Source organism: Sapajus apella, unplaced genomic scaffold (genome assembly GCF_009761245.1).
Source record: "Sapajus apella isolate SASKATOON/1434 unplaced genomic scaffold, GSC_monkey_1.0 scaffold38, whole genome shotgun sequence".
Classification (NCBI taxonomy): Eukaryota; Metazoa; Chordata; class Mammalia; order Primates; family Cebidae; genus Sapajus; species Sapajus apella.
The window spans coordinates 17,667,000-17,678,835 of record NW_022436978.1 but is presented as its reverse complement, the minus strand read 5'-3'; the positions used below and the strand labels follow the sequence as shown (position 1 = coordinate 17,678,835).

The 11,836-nt window shown below is 41.4% G+C and overlaps 1 protein-coding gene across 9 annotated transcripts in view; it reads left to right on the top strand.

The window, feature by feature from the left end:
• Positions 1–11,836, top strand: part of YEATS2 (YEATS domain containing 2) — a 101,471-nt gene that overhangs the window by 25,698 nt on the left and 63,937 nt on the right. For all 9 annotated transcript variants that reach the window (XM_032298454.1, XM_032298458.1, XM_032298460.1 and 6 more), the window contains exons 7-8: positions 1,181–1,342; positions 7,482–7,593. In XM_032298454.1, coding sequence (XP_032154345.1) covers positions 1,181–1,342; positions 7,482–7,593 — 274 coding nt within the window. The remainder of the gene's footprint in view (positions 1–1,180; positions 1,343–7,481; positions 7,594–11,836) is intronic.

The window sequence follows — 11,836 nt, the reverse complement described above, 5'->3', positions numbered from 1 at the left end:
ACCGGGAGGGGTGGGCTTCAGGGGGGCAAGTTCGTTAACCTGGCTCTCGTCCAGTCGTCATGTCAAAACTCCACCAAAAAAAAAAAAAAAAAAAAAAAAAAACAAACCCAACAGTGTTTGTGACTTTCATAGGCTAGAATAGTAAAGGGCCAAGATTGGACAAGAACACTCCACAAGAGCTAGGTTAGGCAACTTGCCCCCTACCCCATATGACTAAGGATTAGCGCTAGGCAGAGACGAGCCTATAGAGGGTCATGACCATATGTTCTGTATGAATCGAAGAAGGGGGTCTCATACTGAAATGAAGACAGGGTCCATAAAGGGAAGCACTAAAGATGCTAGTTTTACCATGATCAGGACTTCAGGGAATGGCACGTCTTAGCTTTCAGAGGGCAGGAGACTAGGTGCAGCCTTTTTGGCAACCATGAGAGTCACCAGAAAGGCCCAGAGCTGTAGCACCCTGAAACCTGAATGAAATCAACCTTAAGGCTAGAGGTTCCCTGACCCAGGAATAAAAAATACGTCAGTTTATTTCCACCTTAGATGTCTATTTAGCGGGAAAAGCAAGTTTGCCTTTTTTTAAAAAATTGCATGCTGAATGAGTAGAACAAAACAAACTTTTAACACGATGCCCCTTAAACCAAATTTATGTTTTATTTATTTTATTAATTTGGTTTAGTTCATTAATTTAAATTTTCTGAGGTAATGGCTTGCTCTGTCACCCAGACTGAAGTGCAGTGATGTGATTGTAGCTCGCTGCAGCCCCGGACTCCTGGGCTCAGGCAGTCCTCCCACCTCCTCAGCCTCTCAGCTAGCTGGGACTGCAGGCGTGGGCCACTGCGCCCAGCTGAGTTTAAAATTTTAAACTCAGTGACAGGCTCTCACTATGTTGCCCAGGCTGATCTCTAACTCCTGGCCTCAGGCAGTCCTCCCAGCTCAGCCTCCCGAAGTGCTGGCATTAGTGTGAGCCAGCCACTGCATCCAGCCCCAACTATGTTTTAGAAAGAAAGGAAAAAAAAAATGATTAACTTGCAAAGACTCATTTTGTTTGTTTAGGTGATGTAGCTGTTAAATATTGTGGGAATTTTAATCTTGTTTTTAATTTGAAGTAGGAGTTAATTATTTTGTTAGGATTTTAAAGGACAAAAAGGATTCAGGTCTCTTTTTTCTTTTTCTCTAGGTATATACCTCCGGATAAGAGGGAAGAAAATGACCAGTCAACTCATAAGTGGATGGTATATGTCCGAGGGTCTCGTAGAGAACCCAGCATTAATCATTTTGTCAAGAAAGTTTGGTTCTTCCTACATCCCAGCTATAAACCAAATGACCTTGTGGAAGTTAGGTAAGCATACTTGAGCTATTTAACCCGAATCGAAATACACATTTATTGACGTGGAAGAAAAGTGATTTAACTTCAGAACATTTCCTGGAAATGTAATAATAATTGAGAATTGGCTCTTAGTCACAATATAGTTTTAGTTGTAGTTCACTCTTTGAGATTACTGTCTCACTGAGCAGGCATTGTCTTCTCCTAGCTGATTGTTACCACACTAATTCTATTAGCTGATTTTGCTCCCCCCGGGAAATAGCTAAACTTGTTTATATAGTTACAGATACATATGAAAATGTTACTTCTTGCCAAGGCAGTGGCTCACGCCTATAATCATAGCACTTTGGGAGGCTGAGGCAGGTGGATCACCTGAGGTTAGGAGTTCGAGACTAGCCTGACCAACATGGTGAAAGCCCATCTGTACAAAAATACAAAAATTAGCTGGGCATGATGGTGGGTGCCTGTGATCCCAGCTACTTAGGATTCTGTGGCACAAGAATGGCTTGTACCCGGTAGGCGTAGTTACAGTGAGCAGACTTCACGCCACTTCACGCCAGCCTGGGCGAAAGAGAGAAACTCCATCCCCCCCCAAAAAAAAGAAAAGGAAAGAAAAGAAATTGTTATTTATTTTTATGAATATCAGAATATAGCAGAATATAGTATTCTAACACTATAGACTAATTAATGTTGAAAGTTCCCCATGATCTCACTCTCTTCAGAAGTAACTGCCAATCGTATTTCTTTTGTACATATTTTAACGTAGTATAGTTTGTTGTTATTCTTATTTCACCAAGATGAAATGATTATATATATTTTGGGAAATTTGCTTGTATCATTTAGGTGTATTCTTTACGTCTTTATATGCTGTTACACATATACACATTAATTGTGGGTGTTTTTTTTGGTGGGGGGCAGAGTCTCGCTCTGTCATCCAGGCTGGAGTGCAGTGGAACGATCTTGACTCATTGCAGCCTCCACCTCCTGGGTTCATGCAGTTCTCATGCTTCAGCCTTCCATGTAGCTGTGATTACAGGTGCACACCACCACGCCTGGCTAATTTTTGTATATTTTGTAGAAATGGAGTTTTGCCATGTTGGCTAGACTGGTCTTGAACTCCTGAGCCCAAGCCCTCTGCCTGCCTTGGCCTCCCAAAGTGCTGAGATTACAGACATGAGCCACCACGCCTGACCCATATTAATTGTATACTTTCACTGTATAAGTGGTTGTTGGTTATTATCAGTGAGATCTCTATTCTGTGCTCTGTTCAGAGCCTTGCTTCACCCCCAACTCCTAAAACATGGCTGCCTCCTGAAACTCTGCTCTTTTTTAACCCTTTAAAGTCTTGGTGGCTGTTTTTTTCTCACACCATTGTGCCTGAGGGTGGGATGGGTGTCTTTCTTGATAGTATTTATGGCTTCTGGACCACCTCTCCCTGCCAAGGATGACTGGGGAAATTAGTAGATAATTGCAACAGAAGAGGAGCAGCAGCCTCAAAGGAGTTGAGGCTTTTTGGAAAAGGGAGAAAGGTTTCAACACCTGGTTTGCTGATTTTCTCTCTATCATAACTCTTGCTGTCATTCTTAAGGACTTTGCATACGTAGAGATAATTTATCCAAAACCCTTGTCTCTTGGTTCTTTGATTTCTTCGCTTGGATGCTTAGGTTATTGTAGTGATATATCATAGAATCTAAGCAGAGTAGGGAGAGAAGATACCTATGTAAGAGCAATGATGGCTGGTGAAAAGTTTTGTGAGCAAGAAATAGAAGTCTCCATGAAGTCAAATAATAGTTGGATTGGGGTGAAACTGGAAAGACAGGGGCTTGGTGGTCAGAAAGTCAAATATTTGCAAATAAGATTTTTGTAGGTAAGTACAGTATGTTTATCTTCTTTATAATAATTATCATGGCTATCAGTTGATCCATCCTTTCCCTGCATCTAATACACACTAAATTCCCTTGCAAGCATGGATCTTATTCTAGACTTTTAATAACTACCCCTGTAACAGTACTATACTGTTGTAATTGTAATTGCTTGATAACATATTCTGATATCTGATAGATTATATTCTACTCATTATTATTATTTTAAACTTTTTTTGGTCCTTTTTGAGTATATATATTTTTCTAGATTACCTTAGAATCAAATTGTCAAGGTACAGATTGGAATTGCACGGAATTAATGATTAATTTTCACATTTTTAATGATACTGGGGCTCTCTCCTGTCTACTCAAGAGGATCAGTGTAGTAGTTTTTTAATGCAAATAAGATTTTTTCTTTTATTAGTATTTATAAAACTTTCTTCTTTTTCTTGATGTATTTCACTGAGAAGAGCCTCAGAAAAGTGTCGATACTCTATTTTATTCTAGTAATAAAGTTTACTTGGTAAAGAAGCAGTTTGATTCACAGGCTCTCAAACATTGGTGTTGGAAAGACCTTGTCTGTAATTTGGTTTAACTCTATACCTGATGTAATCCTGTCAGAAATACCTTCTACAACCAACCTCAGCATGCAGCCTCTCCTAGAAGACCACTAGTGACATACACTTGTTTTCTCTGCCTGGAATACCATCTTTCTCCCTGTTGTCTGTTTTCATACACACACGCATGCGTACTCACATGTTTGCACACACATACACAGTGTGGCCATCTGAAGATCTGCTTTTTTTTTTAATTTTTGAGATGGAGTTTTGCTCTTGTTGCCCAGGCTGGAGTGTGCAGTGGTGCGATCTCTGGTCACCGCAACCTCCGCCTCCTGGGTTCAAGGATTCTCCTGCCTCAGCCTCCCAAGTAGCTGGGATTATAGGCATGCGCCACCATGCCTGGCTAATTTTGTATTTTTAGTAGAGATGGGTTTCTCCATGTTGGCCAGGCTGGTCTCAAACTCCTGACCTCAGGAGATCCACCTGTCTCCACCTCCTAAAGTGCTGGGATTACAGGCGTAAGCCACCTCGCCCGGCCTGAAAATCTGCACTTTATCCTTCAAGATGTCAATCAGAAACTACTTCCTCAATGAATCTTTTCTTGTCTCACTTTCTTCCACAAGTTAAATTACAGTGAATGACTGTTTACTTGAATGGTTGGGATTTTAACAATATTTTATAGTTTAGCAATAGTTTATATAGATAGTATATAGTATTTTTAGTAGAGACAGGGTTTCACCATGTTGGCCAGGATGGTCTGGATCTCCTGACCTCGTGATCCACCTGCCTCGGCTTCCCAGAGTGCTGGGATTACAGGTGTGAGCCACCACGCTCAGCCGATTTTTAAATAATGTTTTAAAAGAGATGATTGCTTGTGTGCTTCTGGTGTTTAAAACTCCTGGAGAAATTATGTGCTTTGATCCACCGTAGCTCTGTGGTTTTTAATAGCAGGTAATGTATATAAGTCGATTACTGCATTTATTCATTTACATGTATGTCTCACCAGATTTACAGCTTCTTGATGTTTGGGACCTTATCTTGTCCTTATATCCCCAGAGTCTGCTGTGCAAGGTGGCTCACACCTGTAATCCCAGCACTTTGGGATGCTGAGGCAGGTGGATCAAAAGGTCAGGAGTTCAAGACCAGTTATTGGGTCTTACCGATTTCTTTCAGTTGTCACTCATGTGACTTTGTTTTGTGTTCCTTTGCCATTCAGGCTATGTTCTTTGGCATACTCCAGTTTACCTATATTCCTTTTTTTAATTTTAATTTTTTATTTTTTTGAGACAGAGTCTCCCTCTGTTGCATGGCTGGAGTGCAGTGGCACGATCTTGGCTCTTAAAAATCAAACACTCAGGCCAAGCATGGTGGCTCACGTCTGTAATCCCAGCACTTTGGGAGGCCAACATGGGCGGATCACCTGAGGTCAGGAGTTTGAGACCAGCCTGGCCGAGATGGTGAAACCCCGTCCCTACAGAGTGAGACTCTGTCTGGAAAAAAAAAAAATGACTCCCAGCACTTTGGGAGGCCGAGGCAGGCAGATCACAAGGTCAAGAGATCGAGACCATCCTGGCCAACATGGTGAAACCCTCACTACTAAAAACACAAAAATTAGCTGGGTGTGGTGGTGTGTGCCTATAGTCCCAGCCACTCGGGAGGCTGAGGCAGGAGAATTGCTTGAACCCGGGAGGCGGAGGTTGCAGTGAGCCGAGATCGTGCCACTGCACTCCAGCCTGTCGCCTGGCGACAAAGTGAGACTCTGTCTCAAAAAAAAAAAAAAAAAAAAAAAAAGAATGGCCATTTGAATGAATTAGTTGAGCAAGGAGTTGTCCTCCATTCTGTATTTCCAATAGAGCCATTTTTGTTTCATCCCCATAGTCTTAGGTTTTTTCCCTCTTGGTGTCACTGATTTATTTCATCTTCTATGAGGAATCTAGTAATATTGAAGTTTGTTCAGGGGAGGCGGTCCTTTATTGTATGAAGTAACATCTTTTGAAGTATAGCATTTGTAGGGCTTAGGGTTTTTTTTTGCTTTTAAAAATATGTTTATGGAGGAATTTCCTGTTAAAAAGCATTGTTCATATTTCCTGACTTTGCACTGTTTGTCTTCTCTGGCAGCAGTCTTTCCTGTCAGTTCACTAAAGGTTAGGTCGTGTACATGCATTGAGAAACATCCCTAATTATGTGAGAGAAGTTCAGCTTTCAGGGTGATTGAGGCATATTGCAAAATGAGTTTAGACTTAACCGTTTAGCTTTGCTGGAATTTAAATGAGCAAACTTAACGTCAGTAGAATTGCCATTAATTTACTCTTCTCAAGTCCACCATGCCTCTAGGCTCTCCTGTATCCCTGGCTGTGAGTCTCATTTCAGACTGTTTTGGCCTTCTATACCCCCAAGCCTGAATCTATACCCACATCATGGCTGCTTCTCTTTGCTCCTGTGTAGCTGGTTTCTTCCATCCAGGGCACTCTCGTTTGCTTTGCTTTGCTTTGCTTTTTCTCTGGTTTATAAAGTATTTATTAATTCCTCTGCTTTCTAGGCCACCCGCATGCGCAGGGCTTTTTCCTGACTCAGGCTCCATGGTGAGCTCCTCGCTCTGTGTTTGTTAATTCACATCTGTTAGGTGCCTATCAGGTTGCATTCTTGTACTCTGCACTTACTGAATTCAGTTTTCCAAAAACACTATCTGTTGAGTTTCTTTCTCCTTGTAATTTTTTTTTTTTTTTTTTGAGATAGAGTCTTGCTCTGTCACCTAGGCTGGAATGCAGTGGTGTGATCTCAGCTCACCGCAGCCTCCACCCCTGGGTTCATGCAATTGTCATGGCCTCCCAAAGTGTTGGGATTACAGGTGTGAGCCACTGCGCCCTACCTCCTTGTAATTTTGATATCTTCTCTCATTACAATAATTCTAAGCCAGGATGCATAACAAATGTTTTCATGTTAAAAGCATTCTCTCTCTTTCCTATGGACTTAAACCATATTGTTTTGAGTACTTAAAGATATCTCAATTAAATTTCTAATTTTTTGCTGTGGAAAATTTCAAACATATACGAAAGTAAAGAGTATAATGAACCCTCATGTGCCCATCACCAGTTTGCTTTTCTTTTCTGTCAATTTCCCCCCCTTTTTTTCCTTCACAAATTACATTGTGCTGAGAATTCTCCAGTCTAGTTAGCATACACACACATTCCTCTCTGCCCACTAAAATCAGTCATAGTCACTGTTCAGGGAAGGTGATATTGTGAACATATTATCTTTTTTTAAGTCTTCTTAGCAGAGAGTTTCAAATATATTGGCACTTTCAGTTGAGCATGTTCATGATTTATTTTGTTTTTGCCTCAGTGAGGAGTAATAAATATGAGGGTTTATGGTAGGGAATGTTTACCCCATGGCCTGTATCTGTCAGATGCCAATTAAGGATGCTGGCTCTCCAGTGGCATTTATCAGATCGCCTTAGATCGCTCATCTATGAAAATGACATTGGATTATATGGTCTAAGTTTACTCTAGCTCTTAGCGTTCAGTAATTGAAAGTTTAACCGAGCTTTGAGTTGAATTTTTATAATTTAGCATTTTAGCAAAATTCAACTTGTTGATTTAGTTTTAAATGAAGAAACCTAAATGATTCTCAGAACAAAGTGAATTTCCGATTTGTCCATTGTCAGAAAACTTTTCGTGTGTAGGATAAGAGAGTGAACATGGATGAATGTGTTAATAATCTGCTTTTCCATAGAGAACCTCCTTTTCACCTGACCAGAAGAGGCTGGGGTGAATTTCCTGTCAGAGTTCAAGTTCACTTTAAGGACAGCCAGAACAAGCGGATAGATATCATACATAATCTGAAGGTATTGTAACAAAACATTGTTCTCTCGTTTTGAAGTCTCTTTTTACCAGCTGCAGTTGATTCTTGAACAACATAGGGGTTAAGGGCCTCCTCACAATAAAAAATTCACATATAACTTTTGACTCCCCTAAAACTTCACAATTAAAAGCCTGCTGTTCACTGCAAGCCTTACTAACAATGTAAATAGTCAGTTAACACATATTTTGCATGTTACATATATTATAGACTATTCTGATAATAAAGTAAGCTGGAGAAAACTATTACTAAGAAAATCATAAGGAATAGAACATATATTTACTATTTCATTAAGTGGAAGTGGATCATCTTGAAGGTCTTTATCCTCACCATCTTCACATTGAGTAGGTTGAGGAATAGGAGGGGTTGGTCTTGCTGCCTCGGGTGGCAGAGGTGGAGGAAACTCCATGCACATAGGATCTGTGCAGTTCAAACCCATGTTCAAGGGTTAACTGTATTCAGAGTAGTCCTGTTAGGTCTTCTGCAAGAAGTGGCTAAGAATAGTGGGCGGAGGAGATAGTATATTGAGTGTGTTATGCTTACTGCTACAATACTACTTTGTCCTCTGATGGTTGGAGAATCACTTTACAGGTTGGAGAAACACTTTATATATCCTATAAAAAGATGAACAAAATGGTCAGATAATCAAAAGACATGAATCTTTGATCAGACTTCACCATCAGTGTGTTTCTTGGGGCTAAGTTACTGAACACTTTTAAAAATCTATTTACTTTTCTATAAAGTGGGGCAAATAATACCATTTGTCTGTAAAGATAGAAGTGAGGATGTTTTGGAAATTATAAAGTACTATACAAGATTGTAATACTTTTGTATTATAAGAAACCCTTTAATGATAGCTATAGCCATGTGGCTTATGGTGCAGCCATTGTAAATTATATCTTATGAAGTGTTTTCTATCCATGGGGAGAACTGCCCTTTGGGAAGTGAAATGCAGACTACGGGCATACTTTGTTTCATTGCACTTTGCTTATTGTGCTCAGTAGATACTCTATTTTTAAAAAATTGAAGATTTGTGGCAACCCCGTGTCAGACAAGTCTGTGAGCACCACTTTTCCAACATCATGTGCTCATTAGTGTCTCTCTGTCACATTTTGGTAATTCCTGAAATATTTTAAACTTTTTTATTATTATATCTGTTTGGATGATCCTATGATCAGTGGTCTTTGATGTTACTCTTATGATTTTGGGGCATGACAAGCCGTGCTCATACTGGAGGAGGAACTTAATAGACCCGTGTTGTGTGGATTCTGACTGCTCCAGCAACCAGTGGTTCCCCATCTCTTTCCCTCTTTTTGGACCTTCCTATTCTCTGAGAGCAACAGTATTGAAATTAGACCAGTGAACAACTTTATAATGGCTTCCAAGAGTTGAAGAAGAAGGAAGAGTCACATATCTCTCACTTTAAAGGCTAGAAAGGATTAAGCTCAGTGAAAAAAGCATGTGGAAAGCCAAGATAGGCTAAAAGCCAAGTTGTGACTGTAAAGGAAAAGTTATTAAAGGAAATTAAAAGTGCTATTCCAGTGAACATGCAAATGATCAGAAAGCAAAGCAGGCTTCTTGCTGATGGAGGAAGTCTCGGTGATCTGTATAGAAGATCAAACCAGCTGTACTATTCCCTTAAGCCAAAGCCTAATCTAGGGCAAGGCCCTAACTCTTCAATTCTATGAAGGCTGAGAGGGGTGAGGAAGGTTCAGAAAAAGAGTTTGAAGCTAGCAGATGTTGGCTCGTGAGGTTTTTTCTTTCTTTTTTCTTTTAACCAGGAACACGTGCACTTTATTGAACGCCATTGTAGAAAAGCATGTGAGGATAAAGTGGTGATACAGGGCTCGGCTTGGGGGCAGGGCAAGGAATGAAAGGGGGAGGGAGTACGTGGGAACCAGGTCATGGGCAGAGCCCCTGGCCTGGATGATTCCTCTTGATCTATTGGTATGCTTGCAGAATCAGGATTGGGATGATGATAAGCACAATGGTCACGATGATGCCCAAATTCAGGGCCCAGACGTTCAGGCACTTGGCAGTGGAGGCGTAGGCCTGGGCCCTGGTCAGGTCGCCAGCCATCTTCCTGTCCCTGGACTTGACGGAGTAGGAGACCACTATGAAGCCCAGGCAGCAGAGTTTATGAGGAGGGTGTTGAATAGGGACCAGCCGACATGGGCACGGAGGTCCTGCTGCGGATGTGGATCACGGTGGATGTCAGGCGCACAGGGTTGTGGGGTGCCCCCATTGCAGCCACCTCATGCTCCTCCTACAGCACCTCATAGTTGGGGGGATGGTCGGTGTTGGCAGGAATGAAGAAGATTTGGACAGTGTGGTTCATGGTGTCCAGGTAAGGCGAGCTGTGGTCGAGTTGCTGGGATTGTTCTCTGGTTCGTGAGGTTTAAAGAAAGACTCTGTCTCCATAACATAAGTGCAAGGTGAAGCAACAAGTGCTGAAGAAGCAGCTGCAGGTTATCCAGAACACCCAGCCAAGATCGTTGATGAACGTGGCTACACTAAACAACAGGTGTTCACTGGAGATGAAACGGGCTTCTGTTGGAAGAAGAGCCCATCTAGGACTTCCATAGCTAGAGAGGAGAAGACAGGGCCTGGCTTCAGAGCACAGGGTTGAGTCTCTTGTTAGGGGCTAATGTACCTGGTGGCTTTATTTATTTTTATTTGTTGAGACAAACTCTCGCTCTGTCACCCAGGCTGAAGTATAGTGGTATGATCTCGGCTCACTGCAACCTCTGCCTCCCGGGCTCAAGCACTCTTCCCACCTCAGCCTCCCAAGTAGCTGGGATTAGAGGTGCCTGCCACCACATCTAGATAATTTTTGTATTTTTAGTAGAGATAAGATTTCGCCATGTTGTCCTGGGCCTGAGCCCAGCCACAGCTGGTAACTTTAAATTGAAACCAGTGCTCATTTACCATCCATAAGTAAATTTTTACCATAAGATTTACTTACGGTAAAAAATTTACTTCTGGTAAAATTTACCATAAGTAAATCTTATGGTCCTTAATAATGATGTTAAATCTACTCTGCCTGTGCTTTGTAAATGGAACAACAAAGCCTGGATGACAACACATCTGTTTATAGCATGGTTTACTAAAAAACATTTTTTTTTTTGAAACAGAGTCTCGCTCTGTTGGCATTACAGTCATGCCTGTAATCCCAGCACTTTGGGAGGCTGAGATGGGTGGATCACTTGAGGCCAGGAGCTCAAGATCAGCCTAGTCAACATGGTGAATCCCTGTCTCTACTGAAAATTCAAAAAGTAGCTGGGAATAGTGGCTCATGCTTGTAGTCCCAGCTCCTCGGGATGCTAAGACAGGAGAATCACTTGAACCTGGGTGAAGGTTGCAGTGAGCCGAGATCGTGCCACTGCCCTCCAGTCTGGGTGACAGAGCAAGACTGCATCTCAAAAAAAAAAAAGCTCTGATGGAGATGTACAAGGAGATTAATGTTGTGTTCATGCCTGCTAACACAACATCCATTCCATAAAGGAGTAATTTTGACATTCAAGTCTTACTGTTTTAAGAAATGTATTTTGTGGCCAGATACGGTGGCTCATGCCTATAATACCAGCACTTTGGGAAGGCACGGCAGAATGATCGTGTGAGCTCAGGAGACCAGCCTGGGCAACAGAGTAAGACCTCGTCTCTACAAAAAAATAAATAAATAAATTAGCCAGTCATGGAGTGCATGCCTGTAGTCCCAGCTACTTGGGAGGCTGTGGTGGGAGGATCAGCTTCATGATTCCAGGAGGTTGAGGCTGCTGTGAGCCATGATCAAGCCACTGCCCTATAGCTTAGGTGACAGAGAAAGTCCCTGTCTCAAAAAAAAAAAAAAAAAAAAGGAAAAGAAAAAAATATATTTTGTAAGGCTGTAGATGTCATAGATGGTGATTTCTTAGAAGGATTTGGTCAAAGTAAATTGAAAACCTCCTGGAAAGGACTAACCATTCCAGATGCTACTGAGAACATCTGAGATTCATGAGAGGCGGTCAGAGTGGCAACATTAACAGGAGTTTGAAAGAAATTGATTCCAACCCCATGGATGACTTAAATTCAAGACTTCAGTGAAGGAACTAGCTGCAGATATGGTGGAAATAGCAAGAGTACAAGAATTAGAAAGTAGAGCCTGAAGACATGACTCAATTGCTGCAATTTTATGATTAAACTTGAATGCATGAGGATTTGCCTCTTTTTTTTTTTTTTTTTTTTTTTTT